We start from the raw sequence: 18,673 nt of genomic DNA on the forward strand, positions 1-18,673 counted from the left end.
ATATAACTTAAATTTGGAATTAAAGTAGTCAACAGCCTGGCTGAATCTGTTCAATATTCTATATTGTTGTTGTAAAATATAGGTAATGCAATTGTAATGCAAGAAGTAGTAAGTACAGTTGGAGAAAAAAGGCCACGGTTTGTCTGCGCCTACGCTGTTTTAAAAGATTGTAATCGTCGCTTTTATCATCGAGATGAAGTGTTTTCTTAATGATGCGTGTCGTGTTGGCAGCGAAAAGCAGATGTCGCTTATAACAGCATTAGGATTTTCGATAATATTAGTCCACACCAGCAAAGCCTTGGCTACCCTCAATAGCTTTAATCAACTTGTCTTTAAGTTGTAAATAGCCTTCATAAGGCGGAAGATCGAGTCGATTAAAGCTGCAATTTATTGGAAATACAAAAAAATATAACAAATAAGTAAACTTACGTTGTCAATTGGGTCGACTGTGTCATGCCCACCAGTTACAATAAAATTAAATTATACTAGAAATTTTAATGAAAACTATACATTACTATACATTACTATAGCATATGGCAATATTAATTAATAGGTTTCTTTCCTTTCCTATAAATTATTGAAAATTGTATCGAAAAAACAACTACAACTTTAACCTAATCGATTAAAGGTGGGAATAACGCATCGATATATGAACGGAACGGAAAAAGCATTATATAATACCATGTATGCGCACGAGGATAGTTGTTAGGTGTTCCCCACTTTTCAATAGTAAACATTTGAGGACCATTTGAACCGTATAACTCTTTGAAACCATTCATTGGAACGCGTGAAGTGCCAGTCACAAATTGCAATAACCGAGAACGCATTTCATTTGAAAAGGAGAGCACTGCACGCCAAAACCATTGTATTATTATATGATTCTGATGATAATCGCCCTTATATAGTGTATTTTCACGCCAATCCTTGACATCAATATTTTGAATGCCACACATCAGCAATTCAAGTTCATGTTCGTCAAATATCTTAATAAGATTAAGTGGAATGACGGATCCAAAACCATCTAAAAATGAAGTCATTTGTTCTTTCACTCGGGCAACAAAACGCCATTCTATGACGAGCCTACGCTTAATATAAAATAAATAAAAATTGTTGAGAGTCATTGCATATAAATAGACGAGCGCCGCAAAACTTCTTACTTAATATATTCGTCCTTGTTTTCATTGGTAACTTCAATGTTAGCACCACCCGGTTTTAATTCGTGTTGGCTTTTTTGACCGAATATATCTTCGTCCACACAAAATGTCAATTCCAATTGACGCGGATCATTCTCTTTTATCCACATTAATGAATTATAATACTCAGTATCCACTGACTCCATATCTTTAAGATCGATCGGTTTTTGTAGCATCATTTTGTAAAACGGTCGTATGAAGAAGGCGTCTAAAAGCTTGCCGTGATACACAGCCATCCCGGCAATACGCCCAATGAATCTTTTAAAAAATTCATTTAAAATTGTTGTTCATAATTAATTGTACGTGGAAAGGAACACTTAACTTACTTGAAATAAAGCAAATGATCTTCATTGCATAGGCCGCTGCCATTGTTTATTTGTAGCGTGTAATTGTCCATGGCGGAATATTCAAAGAGGCCGTAATATGGATTGAACATTTCCTTGGATAACAAGTAAAACCATTCCCTGGCTAGACCACCATAATCTAAATAAATTATACTTATTTTTAATGTTTTTAAAATAACAACAACAACAACAACAATAAATTGATAAACTTTACCTAGTCCCGTTTCCCCTTCAAATTCCACCCACAATTTTGTTTTCAACAAATCCGTTTTAGTGACTTGATTTATAATTCTGTAAGAGTCTTCCAAAATAGAAACACGCCGCACACGAATTTCAAATTTATTGGGCACATTAGTCTACAATAGCACAATATTTAACGTGTTTATCTAATAACAAGTAAAAGCATTATAGTCGGCCAATGCCGACCACCATTAAATACCGTACATCATTTCACCTGATATATACAGTCAATCACCCATTTTCGTGTAAATATCATTACTTTCTCTCTAAATAGACTTTCTTGATCCAATTTCATAAGAGTTAACTTTAAAATTAAATAGCCATTATAATCCAATTTTTGGCTTGAATTTTAGAACATTTTTGCAATATAAACGCATATTTTGCATGAAAGTGCTACGGGAAATGAGATCCAAAAAATACACCTATATAGTCCAAATTCGCCGTGGTTAATTTGTATATCAAATTACTACTATGGACCAATATTAACCATGCAATACTGAAAATTAGATGTTTTTACCATACGAAGATTCAGTTTTCGTAGAAAACTTGAAAACCATATTCAATCCGAAATTTCTCGCGGCAAGTTAAAATGCCGATATATTATAATGTAGTGATTCCTTGTCGAGGAATATTGAATATTAAGAATAAGATTTTATGTGGGAAGTGATCGAAAAAGTAGTCCGATCCAATCGATTTTTAATGGGGCATGTCCTTGAGCCAAAACACGCCAGTGTATTGAATTTCATTAAAAATATATCAAATATTGTAACCTGTAGGTTAAATACAGGGATACATGGACAGATCATGATTCCAGTTCCGTTAGGATAATAAATGGGGAATCTATTTTAGTACGATGCAGGGTAAAAGGAGACGCGAAATAAAAGCAAAACTTACCGGTTTCCTGAGATGACTTTTAAAATACTCGTATTTTTGTTTATAATCTCTGGAATAAGGTACCGCCTGTCCAGCGATGTTAGGATTTGAAAGTCTTGGATCCTCCCATTGCGTTGTGCGGGTATCTGAAGTTGGAGATAATTATTTCGTAGAGGTTATAATTATCTGTTTTGCATACATACTATGATCAATATAAAAGACACGACCATCCGTGTGAACGCGTTCCTCCCAACCTTCTGGTAAAGGTCCCAAATCGTCTTCCACGCGTCTTGTTTGATTGGGCATCGGACTTGCCCGGCCATTGCGAGGATCTATCCATGTAGTTCGCCTAGCAGTGTGGTCAATAAAAAATGTACGGCCATTGGGCGCCACTTGCATTGACCATCTCGGTGGCAATGCCTCTTCTTCCTCACTCGGCACATTTGTCTACAAAACAAATGTAAATTGGTTAATAATTCTTCAGTAGGTTTAAAGTCTCCCATTTCCCCAATACTACTACTCAATTCGCATTATGATATATTAATGTATAATTTTAAAAATAATAAATATGCATTAAAAATTAAAATTTATTTAAAAAGTGTAATTAAAAAAAAAAAAATTACTTGTTCCGGCACTGCTGTATTGTCTTCCACGGAATTCCGTCGGGTTGATGAGGTTGATGTCTGTGAACGATTTCCGCTATCTATTTGATCGTCATCCTCATTCTGTTGTGGGGATTTTATAATTGTTTTAACATTTGTCATTATTAAGTAGGACGTAGCAAAAGAAATTACAATTGAAAAAATAAATAATTAAAAAAAAAATAATAACGATTATAAATATAATTGTTTATTAATTGAGCCCAAGCGGTCTTTACCATTTAGAAAATTCGTCTACGCAATGCCTTAGATTATTTAAGAAATGGTTACCTATGTAAGCAGCATGAAGCTGATTCGATTTTTACACTAAATATTCTTAATATTAAATATTAAAGCTATATAGTAGATAGATATCGTATGGTTATGCAAAAAATCCAAGCGCAACATTTTTCTTAATTCAAACTGAAGAACACAAGATTATATTAATAACTTTTAAAGTTTTGTCATATCCTCCTACTCCATCTTTAGGTGGTTGGTCCTACTATGCTGGTATATATGTAATAAGCAGAAGGCCTTGAAAAAGAGAGAGCGACGCAGCTTTTTAAAACTTTTTCCAAGTCAATCTTAATTTATCCGTCCGCCCGGCTTAAGTCCATGCGTTCTCTTATACCCAATATAGATAAGCAGCAAATTTTTGCGATATTTTTACGAATTATGGCGCACTGACGTGTTTTAGGCCTATGGGCGACACCCCTTGAAGACAGATTGATTCAAAATATTCCCTATACAAAATCTTATTTGAAAAGTTGCCATATGAAAAAAAATTGAAAGCTATAGTCAAGTAAGACTGACTCTACACCATTTTGCCTAATGCAGTTTCCCATTAATTTTGCACCGAAAATTGTACTTGTCAACGATTTTAGTATTTTTCGTGTTTTCGTTATAACAAAAGCCACAAAGCAGACATTGTCACCATGTAAGGACTTAATTTTCCTGGACAACTACTACATATAGGCCGGGTCCAAAAAAATAGATCAATGCGACTCAAATTTCCCGGGATTAAATTTAACGTCAACTTGTTATTGTAAACCGATTTTTATCATGAAATATTCGAAATTTCCATAGGAACGCTTATATAAAAGTGGATTAAAAAACAATAGCTCTACACGGTTCAAAATTTTGTTTAGTTATTTTTATGTCACGTTACTGTTATAGGCAAATTTTCTCCATGAAATATTATAGATTATAGTTTTTTTTTTTTTGGTATGAAAGGATTTATTTTTCAGGAAAACGTTTAAATGTAGTGGTGTTCAAAAAGTGAACCAATTTTTATCTCAAAATATCAAAAATTGAATTTTTGCTATATAATAAGGACTTAAATTTTTTCAAGAGCCTTCATTAGGGGGGGAGTTGTCCAAAAAATATGCAGTCATTATCCAAATTTCTATCTATTGCCCACTGATTTCTGTCAAATTATTTAGAAAATTACAATATTTTTTATGCAATGACTTTTCAAAAATAACATCTTGTTTAGGGGACTCGATTGACACACGCGCCCATATACATCAAATTTCATTAAAATATTTTAAGAATTGCGACTTGTGATACAAACACAAAAATATATTGATAAATATTTGACGGACAGACAAACTTAGATTAATTCAGAAAATGAATCATTGATGAGAAGCATATTCTGATTCTAAATCGATCGGTATAATAAAAAGTGAATCTATGTGACGCCGTTGTCAATATTGCATATGTACGTCCACTAAAAATTTAATATTATATAAAGAATTTCCCGAAAAGTATGTCTTTACATATAAATAAAAAAAAAATGTATACATATATATATGTATATATATATATATATATATAGTATTTTTGATGTATTATCATGAAAATGAATGAATAATTGCATTAGACGTAGAAGTAGTGCAGGGTATTTGATTGCCGGCCTTGTCCGACTAAAATGTTTCTATATAGATTTTTTGTATTATTATCGTTTGTAGAGCGGCACAGACAACCTGACGGACAGTTGGTATGCTGCTTCTTGCAAGATTGTTCTCAACTTCTCAGATGAATCTTTGATTTTTCCCGTAATTTCCAAAACCGGTAGAAAAGCACACGGTCGGTCCGTTGACATTTTCGCAGACATTGGATTAATGAATTAATTTTATAGTCAATAATGTGATCAAGACGGCAGAAATATCCCTTAAGGAATTTTCATTCTAACAACAGTCTGCATACATGATAGACGCAATAATTATTTTCCATATAGCTTCAAATCTGATAAATTAATGACTTAATTGAATAAATACATATATGTACATATAATATATTCATTTAATCATAGACCGCCACACTTCACTCCAAGTATCTACAGTCTTTACTTCTGTAAGGAGTTTATGTTTTTGCCATTAAAAGGTTACTGGATTGGTTCTCTCATTTCAAACTACTTAATATATTTTTATATCCAGCACCGCCAGGGTATGAGTGTGAGAGTTTCACTTTGTGAAAGCGTTTCCGCAAGGCAACTTCTTAAGCCCGATAAAAAACAATTCTTAATCAGTATTAAATCCTGAATCGATCTACGCACATCCGGCTGTATAATGTTTGTGGTAAACATTTTGAAATATCGATACTAAAGATGAGCCAAGTCTACAGTGCAAAATAAATTAAGAGCACATCGGCTTTCCAAAGCAAAAAGGATGGACCTTTCGTTAATTACTCCTAAACTGCGGCAGGTACAATGGAAAAAATTTTTCTGCACATTCTATGATGGCTGATTTTGTAGTACCTATACGAAAATGGGAAAAATTGGCCGCCCTATTCAATATTACAGAGCATTGAAATTAAATTATTATTATTTTTTTTTTTTTTTTTGTTGGAATTGAGAAGATGGGTATAAAAGATTCGGCCGTCGGAATCAATTATGATTTTATTATAAGCGCCTAGGAATTAGTTGACTTAGTCAAGTGCGTTCGCAAAAAAACAAAAGATTGGATATGATTGCACGTTTTATCAAGAATCTCCAAAATATTTGCTTTTTGCAGAAGAAAATAACGTTTACTGATTAGTGATCGGAAATGGTTTGTGAAATTTCGTTACGCGTATTTACCGAAACGTTCGTCCCTCTGGTAATTTGTTATAACGATCATGACAAAATTTGAATGGAAAAAGGTATTTGATCGCTACGAGGATCGAAAGTGACACCACAACATAAAAAAAAAAAAATCTCGAAACATTTAGAAAACCACGGGATTGTGAGAAAAAGTCACGTGATTTCACGATACCGCAACAATTACGCCAATTCAATTTAATGAGCTAGTCGAGCGAACGAAACCAACTGAACGATTATGGACGAAGAGGAGAAAGAGATTTGTTATCTGTAATAATGTGAGTGTCGAAGTAAATTAAATTTACTTTATTTTCACTACAAATTTGCGAAGAATAATTAATAATAATTGTCTCGAGAATAGATGATTGATATACTAGCTTCGTAATGATTTTCGCCTTAGTGAACTCTATATATATATTTTCACGTGGATAGAATGCAATCGCAACTAATAGTAATTTTGAAATTAGCGATCTGACAAGCAATCGAGCAATTTTGTGAATAAATTATATATATATAATAATTACAAATATGCGAGTCAAATATAGTTTCGAGTTGAATATGTCAAAACTATTATCTGCGGCCAGACGTTGATTTATCTCATTACTTCTGTCTATACTGGTATCGATATCGCTATCATCGTCATTTTCCGTGTTAACGTGGAGCGAGCCACAAGCGCAGCGATGACTAATACTTGCATCACTACTTTCACTTAATGATTTTGAAGAGGACCTGCTATCATGATCGGAGTCACGGGAGCTTATTGGATTGCAAACACCGTCCTCGGCATTAGAGCAATTAATGCTTATGCTTATTGGTATTTGTGGCGAAAACGTTTTATGTGATTTGTTCGTTGTATCGCGAAAGCCGGACGCTTGATTAAACTGACAAAAATTAACAAATATAAAAAAAAAATAAGTTTTTTATCTTTTATTATTTATTAGGATATCGCAAACGAAATATGTTTATTTTTTTTTTTTTTCGCAATCTACTTGACTAATCTACGATTGTTACTCCTCCAAAGGATACACAATAAACTTGTATCTTTAACATAAGACCTTTTGCAAATTGGTGGAAATTCATCAATGTTTAACTGATCTGATTGAATTGCTTCCCTCGAACATTATCATTATAATCTGTGTAACAAAATATATTACATTTAGTACACATACACTGCGCTTTAGAAAACTAATATATAGGAAACGATATAAAAAAAAAATCAATAATTATTCAGGAAATTTTTGCATTAAATAACCCGAAAACACAAAAAAAAAAAAAAACTTAAGAAAATGCGATCATGAAAAAATCTGGGTTTAATTTAAACTGAACGGAATTATAAAAGAAAAATATCGCAAATGAACTAAGCCATGCTAAATATAGCAGCGATTCAGCTATAACACTTACCGCTGTTCGATTTGGATCGTTATCATCCACACTAATGTGGAATCGTCTTTGGAAATCTGAAGCAGCCGCATCCATATTAATGTTTGCATTGTTACTATTTGAAATGAGGTGAATGAAACCGAGTATATTCGATATAGAGTTTTAGTTATAACTTACAAAAAAAAAAAAGATTTACTTACGGAGTAGGTCTTTCCCACTGTGTAGTACGAGCGGTGTGATTCACATAATATGTACGACCATTTGCATCCTGTCGTTCTTCCCAACCGGCTGGAAGAGGATCATGACCACCATTAGATGCAAAAGGATTCTGAAAATAAGATCAAGAGTTTATCGGAAAAAAAATGTGTTACATATGTTAGCTTACTGCCGCCTGAGCCGATCCCGTCATCGACACATTTTCTACGTGCTCCCAATCTCCGGAATTGGAATTTGTCTCAGTACTTTCTCGCGGTTCATGCATAAACGCATGATATATTTCCAAGGTCCCCTTGATGCGTGACTTGGCGCTTTGTTCATAAATAAAATAAATTATAAATCTTAAAATTCATTGCAACTCAGCAGGCGATAATTGGTACAATTGATCGGAACGAATAATAACAATGTCTTAATGGAATAAATTAAAACGATGCATACAGATTGAATGACAAGCGAGCGTGCAGAAATCGATCAGTCTTATTATGGGGAAATTCTTTGAAATAAAATTTAATAATAAATGGTTTGTTATTTATTATTGAATATATAAAAATTATTATTTCGAAACATAGCTGCCAAAAGCAGTAGAAATGTGATTTGAGCTCCCGCGACCACTGCACCGCCATTGAAAAATTGCAGTTTGGGTCTGTGGTGGTTCGTAATAGACTCAAATGTCATTGAGAATTAATGCGTCCTCCACTTCGGCGTCAAAAATGGTCCAAAATCGAGCGAACATCAATCAAATCTGCTTTTTTTTTATTACCATACAATTACTTGGCCATATAATCGGTCGCCTTTCTATTTGATATATATATATATATATATATATATATATATATAGGCGTTGATGTGCAAGCTTTTGCACGAGAATACAAAAATAAAGTTTTGATATTTGAATAAAGCTCTGCTTGGTTTCAATTTTTTACGCTGGGAGGACTACTGCACGCATGCTTGTTATCCAATCTATACCAACTAAGCAAGGAGGGGAAAAAGTCGAATCTAATGATGCTTATTATTCTCTACCCATCACCGAAGGATGGGAGCTTCAAAGACACCTTAAAATAATACATATAAATTTGATCAGCGTCAAATTCTGAAGCGTTCTAGTCGTGTCTGTTCGGATCCGTGTTGTTAACACTGGACGCAAAAATTAATACATAGGCTCCAAATTTGGAATACACTTTCCAAAATTTTGCACGTAGATTCGTATTGAAAATAAACTAAAGCGGTTATCAGACACGCTGTTACTGAACTGAACTGAAAGCAAAGATTTGTGAGAATAAAAACCATAGAGCTTGAGACATTAAAAACGTAGTGGTGCTTTTGACATGGCCATGCAGACTCTCCAGTTCAGCCTTGGACGTATGTTCGTTTATGTACGAACATTTGCTATATATATTTAGTAATTCCCTTTCTTGCTCTCGTCGGTGTGTATTTGCATAATATACACAAGAATAAATAATATATAAACAAATCAAAGCAAACATACCCTACTGACCTTCTAGGCCTTAGCGGGTAAGTTTGTGGTCCTATGGCTCTGCCTTCCTGTTCAGTAGGCAAATTTACTAACGTCAATTCAACCATACCCAGGAAATCATCTCGCGTTAAGCGATTTTCATCGAATACTTGAAAAACAAGTTTGTGTTCCGAAGGCTTTACCTAAACATGAATAAAATTATATTAATTAGAGCACATTGAAAAAGATATAAAGCCTTCTTGCAAATTTAATCACTTACTCTAAATATAAACTCTTCGTTCCACGTCGGATTCAATGTCTATGAACGATAAATAAATCATTTCTACTATCATGTTTCATTTGCTATTGTATAAGTTGTAAATAATTACCTTCTTCTTAGTTTTAGTTAAAACAGAATCAATATTTATATCACCATTGATTGTATTCAAATCAATTCTCACATAGGGATCACTAGACATTATATGAGACAAATAGTAATAAATCACTTAATGCCGTAGTTTGAGCGATGGTAGTGAAATATCCCAACTTTGGACAGACATCTCTGGGATTACAAAAAATATTCTATTAAAAAAATAAATAAATAAAGAAATAATCCCATTCTTTAAACATGGAAGTTTATTGTCAAATACGTGAGCGTGCATGTCTGTTGTAGAGAGATTTCACTGACCATATAATTAGTGGATAATGCGTACCTTGCGCCGAATATATCTTTCTTAGCTAACGACTTCCCAGTAAGTACGTTAATACGCAGGTGACATGTGTCCGCCACATCATTCTGATCAATTATGAAAATTAAATTAAAAAATGGAAAAAAATAATATATATATATATATATATGTATATTAAATTGAACTGTACACTATAAATTTTTACAATGTATATATATATATATATATATATTTAAAGTATGTTGAAATTTGGGCGGAATCACATTGCTGATCTTAAAAATACATTAAGTTACACATGAAAACAAATTCAGTCCAAATTTTGCAGAGAACCTTGAGTCAATTGTGGCCAAGAATAATAATAATAATTAAATCAAATTAAATTAGATATCACATTTAGATCGTAAGTTTATAAGATTGTCAACTTCAATTGGAATGGAGTTTATTTAATCGGTTGATTTATGAGTTAATGTACCGTATATTCAGATCTAGTCGTCATACTACACGTATTAATTGCTACACATTTACACGTATGTATATATAGATAAATACATCATACATTTATATAAATACATACATATAGGAAAAGATCTTTCACAAAGATATATTATTCTTACAATAATTTACATCTGTGACAACGATTTATTAGTGATATTACTGTGATTTTCTTCCCGTTGAAAATTTACCAAAAGTTATGCCGATTCCAAGCATATTCTATTTGTTTTTCATCATATTAACGGCAATCGTTATCACATTATATTTGTCGTATTTTATACGGATACTTTGAAACTGACATCTTATTTTGCATCGAATTTGAGACTTTGATAGACGCCCGTCAACCGCCAATTATATTCCAAGCCATAACGAAACATGTTTACGCACTTGAGTGTAAAATCAATATTTATGCACACACATACGTATTTTATACATTAAAAAAAAAAAAAAATAAAGAAGAAACCAAGGCCAAAATCAAATAGCATACATTATGGTACCTTCTCGCTGTTACACGCTTAGTGCGACAACTTACATCACTATAACCATGAATTTGTCCTTCTTCTACAGCTTCAGCCATATCCGCATAAATACCAAACCACCGACTGATACAATGACAACAATTCGGTTAATTGGGAACAATTTTCTGTTTGCTATTTCATTAACTAATTAAAGTGCATGAGGTATCAAAGAAAATAAAAAGCAAGTTTACTGCGTTATATATGCTTTGGTGTTAGTGATAGCAGTCATTACGATGCATCGTCAAATCGTTGTTTTCTGAAACGACCAATATCTTTTATTTCTCCTTAGCAGAAGTATGCGAAATCTTTGCAATTGATCTGCTCCTGGTTATGCCCCTGATATAAAATACAAAAATCCTCGCATTAGATGTATTTGCAAAAAATTTTGCATAACTATTAACGTGGTTATGTGGTTATAAATATTTCGCACACATATTTCGTTCGCGTTTTGCACACTTTTACTATTTACTTAATTTTATTATTCTTTTTAAAATTAATAGACAACCTCTGTGACCAACTAGCAGTCCACAAACAAACCCAACCTAAAATTTTGTGAAAATTCAATTAACAAAAATTGGATATTCTTAGAAAATACACACACTTATACACTTATTCCCACAAATAGTTTTCCCGTCTTTTGAAGAATGTCATGTCCCCACGATCAAGGAATTTAAATGATGGCAACAAAATTATTGACAACAATGGAATTCTATACATCTTAATTCTTATTTCTTTATTGAAATATGGCAGTAATAAAAACTAATCGCGGTAATTAGTCATCCTACAGTTGTTTTAAATATTAAGCAAGAGGCATGCATTGATTGCCGGCGGCCACTTTTTGGTTTTTATTTTTTTACTAAAAATTATTATAAAAAAAATTGAAAGTATCAAGAATTTTTGAGTAACAGAGCACTGTTGCTGGTCACTTAAGTCGCAGCATCGTTGTGTCTTTCTTCCTTCTGGCTATTGTAAAGAAATGGTATCCCTAAACAAACATTCCAACGTGAGACAAATATTAAAAAAAACAATATTTACACTAGGTTTACCGCAGGACATCAGAAATTCCATATAGTTTTTAAATCTTCTTTAAATCTTATTAAAGTGACCATATCTTTTATGCAAACGTTCTACAACAAATTACAAAAGAACGGTACAAATTACTCGATAATTTATATATATGTGCAGCGAGTTCAGTAATTTTCAATACTGTTCATACGATTATTTCTCGCTGTATATTACTGTTAATATAATTGCTCTGCAAGTTAGCACTTGTGAATATGACTTATATTTCCATCTATTTTTTATATGCTTAATTTAAATATGCTTAAATTATTTTCCAAATACTTTGCTTCTAATTGAAGTCTATCTGTATGTTCATCACTTTCCGTATCGTAGTGTGCCAAGTACATATGACGTTCAATGCACACAAGTTTTATGGGCAAGCGGACCGACATGCCTGGGTCAATTAAGGATTTAATATAGATCAAAAATTTGTATGCTTGACACGATCTCTTGAGCACATTTCGACAAAATGGATAAATCCCCAGTTATCGGTTCCTTCGGTGGCATATAAACATGAATAGAGAACGACATTGTATAAATAAATTTTGAGATCATCACGATGGAATATTTAATGGACAATATCTACAAGAAGCCAGATTATGTGTAACTCACAGTCATTAATAAACATTAAAAGATCTACTTCCGTTATTGTTAAGAAAGTATGTCGTATGTAAAGCAAACTATACAAAAATTGCACCCGTCGCCACTTGATCCAGGAACGCGTAATCGCTGTGTGGCGCATACGGATTCAAAGTGCTTTCAACAAATGTTGAAGATCAAGATGAGGAAGACAAAATTTAGGAAAAAGTTTGCAAAAGTGAACAAGAAAAACTTTATGTTGCACGTCTTTGGAGAAAGGAGGAAATTGAAATGCTCAATCTTATTACAGGCACGTTTTCACTTAGGGAGTGAATTGCAAATTTTTGTATACATATATAAAAACTATCATCTATCGACTTCGTTAACGTAACGCAAACTTACCGTTGTTGTGAAGGAGCGTCGAGGAACCTGACCACTGTTACCTGCATGCTCTTGTGTATTACAAAAAGATAAACTACGTTGTTGGCCACTAACAAAGGTGGAACGTCTTCGAGGCGGCGGGCGAGGAACATCACCACCGGCGGCTGATGAATGCGTAGACATAACGTGTTGAACAATTTTTTCCGCAACTAGAAAAAAAGTTTAAAGAGAGTTTTATAAGAAAAATAGTTTCACTAATTATAAAAAAAAAAAAAAAAAAAAAAGAGTCAAAATCAAATTTTAAATACAAATCGGCGGATCGTATGTTGGCTTATTTAAAAGAAACACCTCCGCTTAGTTGGAAAATATCATCTTAATTTAAACTAATGCATGGGAAAACTAGGCTACTATTGAAAATAGAAAATGTAGGCTAAGCCATTCCTACGTTTTTGCTTAAGAGGATGAACCCACTTTGTACCTTCAAAATTTTCCGAACATATTGTGATATTACAATTGGCGCAACCTAATGAAGATTCTATATATAGCTCGGAATTGTTTAGAACTGGCGCCAAATGCCCATATAGCCGCTTTTAGATGACGCCTGTATAAAAATGATATTCTTGTGTAGAAGCGTCACTTACTATGTAAAACAGGAACAAATGCTTTATCAAATCGGTTGGTTTATACTATTTCTATTTTTGTTAATTATCAAATGTGAAGCTGATTTAAACTGTTTCTTAACATTCAACACAATTATCAGTTTCTTTTCGTCATTGTTCTTTTGAAGTTTTCCTACACCTCACAGTTTTTTATCATATATTTTCCACTAAAATCACATAAAATTTCTATCTCAGTCTTAAACCAACGACTTTCTATTGACAGAATAATTTCAATCGAATTTTTTATGATTTAACTTCTTGAGCATATTTAATGTATAGCTGTTGCTTTGTAAACTTTTCTTCCATTTAGTGTTACCAAATTGCAAAATTAAACGTCTGAATTACTATTCCATTCCAAAGGATGACAAAGGAAAAAACGATTAAAATTTAATTTATCTTTGCATATTATTAACAGTTAAGGAAACGATAGTGCCAATCCATAAAATAAAAGAAGTTGTACATATATTTTGTTTTTATTAGTCAAATACATTAGAGAAACATATTGAGTTATAAAAATTAAAAAAAGTAGTGGGCTTTAAACCATTTACCAATATTATAAAAAACGCAAGTGCGTACCAAATACGAAATCAAGCCTGATAATAAATACGTACATTAGGCAACCTTGTATACAGATAGATAGCTAATTATTAAAAAGACATTTTTTAGATTGGAAATTTTCTTTCTGGGCTTGGATTATTCATATCATAATAAAAAGATAAAATAAAAAAAGTTTGTAAAAAATGTCGGCTACAGATCAAATGAGGGCAATGCTTGATCAGCTAATGGGTACCACTAGGAACGGTGACGATGGTCGCAGTCTCAAATTTTCGGATCCACGGGTATGTAAAAGTTTTTTGTTGAACTGTTGTCCACACGATATTCTGGCGTCTACTCGCATGGATTTGGGTGAATGCCCTAAGGTGCATGATTTGGCATTCCGCGCAGACTATCAAAATGCATCGAAATCCAGAGATTTCTATTATGATATTGAAGCCATGGAGCACCTGCAGGCATTCATTGCTGACTGCGACAGACGCACTGAAGCTGCAAAACAACGCCTCAAAGAAACGCAAGAGGAATTGACGGCCGAAGTAGCTGAAAAAGCGAACGCTGTTCATGCATTGGCTGAAGAAATTGGCAAAAAACTAGCCAAAGCAGAGGCGCTGGGTGAAGCTGGAGAAGTAGAAGAAAGCATGTCGCTGATGAAGGAAATTGACGAATTACGCGCTAAAAAAATTAAAGCTGAACATGAATACCGCACTTCAATGCCTGCCTCTACGTATCAACAGCAAAAGTTACGGGTTTGCGAAGTCTGCTCAGCTTATTTAGGTATTCATGACAATGATATCCGACTTGCTGACCATTTCGGTGGAAAATTACATCTGGGCTTCTTAACTATTCGTGAGAAGTTAGCAGAACTTGAGAAGACCGCTGGACCACGTAAAGCTGAACTAAAACGCACTGGTAAGATTCATGAACGTGATGATGATCGGTCGCGATCGCGTTACTTTGTAGGTGGTAGAGAACTGGATCGTCGCTCACGAGTTCATCGCTCGCGTTCCCGCGAGAGGCGTCGAACTGAGGGCTCAATGGCCAATGCTGCCAAAAGTAGTAACACTAGTGCCCGATCGGATCGTGGCGAGCACCGCGATCGCGACAAGGAAAGTGAACGCCGCAGCAGTCGTGGAACGCCTGACAGACGACGTTCTCGTTCGCGCTCTCGAGGACGCAATTATAATACTTCCCGTCGAAGATCACATTCCCGTGATCGCTATCGCCGTTAAATGGTTGAGCAATTTACCAAGTCACAATCCTATTTCTAAGCTTTGACGACGTAGCTAGCACGTATGTAAACTTTTGTTTTAAATATAATCATTAAAAAATTCTTCATTAATTTTCTTATTTTTAAATTTCTAATAATTCCCGTTGTAATTATTGATTTCTTTTTATTTTATTTTTATTCAAATTTTTCAATAAAGTAAACCACACAACCAACCCTTTTCTAGCTTGTAGAAGCAAACAGAACAGAAGATTATGATTGGTTTTATGAATGACAATCAATGTGCAAAACGAACAACCCGAGCGAATTCTATGTCGGATGCATTTGTTCGCAATGTTTTCCCCATGTACATTGGTATGTAGAGCACGTAGAGTCTAATGTACAATAGATTAACAAGATTTCAGGTAGATTCCCTGATTTCAAGCAGAAAAACGATAACAGGAAGCGTCAGAATCATGGGCCAAATAAACGTATTATTTCGTAAGCAATCTAATATACATACTCATAATTAACATATGTTCTTGACCACATGGTTTTGTTGACAATTACACCATCCAACACAATAATCTTGTCATTTCAGCCGACTTAGAACATTAATTGATCGGCCAGTTTGTTGGTTGGTTGGTTGATTCATTCAGTTATTAGTTGGTACGTATACTTATGTATATATATTTCTGGTGTCACACACAATTCTAGAATTATGAATACAAGAGAAAAGGGTTAAAACACGTCGAGTTAATGCACAATAGATTAACTAAATTGCAGATAGTGTCCCTGATTTAAAGCAGAAAATCGTTTACAGGAAACTTCATAATCGTGGGCCAAACAATCATTATTACTTCGTAAGCAACCTATCATGCATAACCATACTTTGCATATTTAAATATGTCGTTGAGTACATGGCTTTGTTGGCAATTGCACCATCCAATAATCTTGTCATTTCAGCTGACTCAAGCATTGATTGATTGATTGATTGATTGATCGGTCAGTTTGTTATTTGGTTGGTTATTGGTCGGTACGTATACTTATGTCTATATATTTCTAGTGTTACACAAAAATAGATTTATGAATGCAAGAGGAAGGGCTTATTCGGCTCTGGCCGAATCGTTTTAATACTTAAGGCTCGAATAATTTGTATTTAGATGATTTCGTCGTCATGTCACTTGCTTGTCGGGCTATGAGTTCACAGCGGCGTCAAGTTCGTTTTTCGTACTTGGTTTTTTTTATTTTTTTTTTATTTTGCTTTTTTTTTGTTTTGAGATCACTGCACGTTGCTTAAATTTAGATAGAAAAAACATCAGACTGACAAACTCATTGACTTTCGTTAATTCAACCGAATAGAAAGTAACAAAATAAAGTATAGGTCATGTCATCCGATTGAGTGAATATGTGCTATAATACTTCAGCGTTTATAAATATTGAACTGATAAGATCGTACAACTCACTATTTTATATGACGGACCGACATATGCAAGAAGGTTAAAAGTAACGCTTATATATATATATATATATATATATATATCATCACGTAAACTGTCTGAATATGTCCGTGTAACAATTTTTGTTAGCCATTTTTTTATTTCTTATCATCATTATTACTATTATTATTATTATTATTCTAATTTTTCAAGAAATTCAGTGCATTTTTAGATCGTTGTTAAGACAAAGCTCGTTAAAGTTACATTAATTTTTCATACAGTTTTAATATGTGTGACAAAGATGGAATTCGTTTCATTCCATTTCTGATAACTTGATGGGCTATATAACGCATCTGTTATACTTAGCATTTATTTATTAATTTTGAATACTATTTCGATATTCTGTCAGTGACAGTATTTGGGTATACGGACAAACTAAACAGCTAATCGTTTTTATATGATTCGTTATATTCTATCTAATATCGATATTAGTTTTTGCTATTACTACTACTACTACTATTCGATTATAAACGCGTGTATATTATTCTTCAATTATTAGGCGCGGTCCGTTGTCACTGTTATCTGTTATATTTCACATGTTGCCACGATTGACTTTTCCTTTTCGCGTGCTTCCGTGTTGTTTCATGTCATCCACATCCGATATTTTTTAAATATTTTTATTTAACCATTTGTTCTTATCTTACTACTGCAAACATTATTATCCGGTAATATAGTTATGTATTTAATGTACGGCAAACTGAATTGTTATATCTAGACTTGGGTCATGTGACGTGAGGGTATAAGGAAGTCGGTAACTATTAATATACTCTTTAACTTTTTTTCGGTATGTATTGTGATTTATTTGTGTGATTACTTTTTCCAATTTCTTTCGTAGCTGTGAGTCAATCAAATGCCTATAAACACATTTCTGGAAAAAACATTTTTTTTTAATTGGTTCGCTTTTGCCACTTTCGGGTACGTATTTTTGTAAACAGATATTCCATTTTCACTGGATGGGGCATATTTCTGAATAAATGTACGTAAAACATTTTTATATGAAGTATTCGCTTTTTTTCAATTTAAAAAAAAAAAAAAAAAAAAACTACAGGATTTTTCTTTTGTGTGTTATTTAATTGAATAACGCTGACCAATGTGTAAATGTACTTTTTTTTTTTTTATCTCTTAATTATTCATTTACCAGCAACCCTAGCTATTATTTTCGGGAAGACTTTTTTAGACTCATTTGCTTTTTGTCGGCCAAGTAGAGATAAACATTTTGAAAAATATTTAAACTATCTATATACATATATATATGTACATAGTTTAGAATACAATGGAAAACTGTAAGTATTATTTGGTTTTCGTTGGAAAGACAGCGTTAGTTAAATCACTTGGACTTCGTTATATTAACACTAGAAACCCGATTTGAGTTGTGTAATACTCGCAGCTAAAGCAGTACGTATGACTTTCCTATGTTTTTCTCTATGATTGATGCAAAGAAGAGAGTATTAAATAAGAAAAAATTTAAACGAAATAATATACGTCAAGCTTAAGAATATATATATATATATATATATACATATATATATATATATATATCGTCGTATACATCAGAGTTAAACTTTTAGTATACCAACCATACCGTACAAAGTGTCTAACTTCATATTAGTTTATTTCAT

General features: G+C 33.1%; 2 protein-coding genes across 9 annotated transcripts; one reads left to right on the forward strand and one right to left on the reverse strand.

Annotated features, from left to right (window-relative positions):
- Positions 1–14,047, reverse strand: LOC119645362 (E3 ubiquitin-protein ligase Nedd-4). Of its 8 annotated transcripts, none has more exons than XM_038045535.1 (18): positions 13,779–14,047; positions 13,159–13,346; positions 10,130–10,212; positions 9,806–9,887; positions 9,697–9,735; positions 9,459–9,619; positions 8,133–8,274; positions 7,948–8,075; positions 7,769–7,862; positions 6,892–7,248; positions 3,274–3,375; positions 2,854–3,097; positions 2,672–2,796; positions 1,752–1,893; positions 1,520–1,676; positions 1,158–1,451; positions 682–1,080; positions 1–380 (listed from the first exon to the last, which is right to left on the reverse strand). In XM_038045535.1, exons 2-18 carry the CDS (start codon positions 13,318–13,320, stop codon positions 278–280), a joined length of 2,814 nt encoding a protein of 937 aa, XP_037901463.1. In that variant the 5' UTR covers positions 13,321–13,346; positions 13,779–14,047; the 3' UTR covers positions 1–277. The 8 variants fall into 8 exon arrangements, with proteins under 8 accessions (XP_037901463.1, XP_037901461.1, XP_037901462.1 ...); XM_038045533.1 differs by having other exon boundaries at positions 9,450–9,619; positions 13,779–14,046; XM_038045534.1 differs by lacking the exon at positions 13,779–14,047 and adding an exon at positions 13,616–13,722 and having other exon boundaries at positions 9,450–9,619.
- Positions 14,048–14,412: 365 nt separating this feature from the next.
- On the forward strand, positions 14,413–18,096 carry LOC119632137 (putative RNA-binding protein Luc7-like 2). Its single transcript, XM_038024910.1, has 2 exons — positions 14,413–15,641; positions 15,776–18,096. Exon 1 carries the CDS (start codon positions 14,537–14,539, stop codon positions 15,578–15,580), a length of 1,044 nt encoding a protein of 347 aa, XP_037880838.1. The 5' UTR covers positions 14,413–14,536; the 3' UTR covers positions 15,581–15,641; positions 15,776–18,096.
- The last annotated feature ends 577 nt before the right edge of the window (positions 18,097–18,673 follow it).

Source organism: Glossina fuscipes, unplaced genomic scaffold (genome assembly GCF_014805625.2).
Source record: "Glossina fuscipes isolate IAEA_lab_2018 unplaced genomic scaffold, Yale_Gfus_2 1, whole genome shotgun sequence".
Classification (NCBI taxonomy): Eukaryota; Metazoa; Arthropoda; class Insecta; order Diptera; family Glossinidae; genus Glossina; species Glossina fuscipes.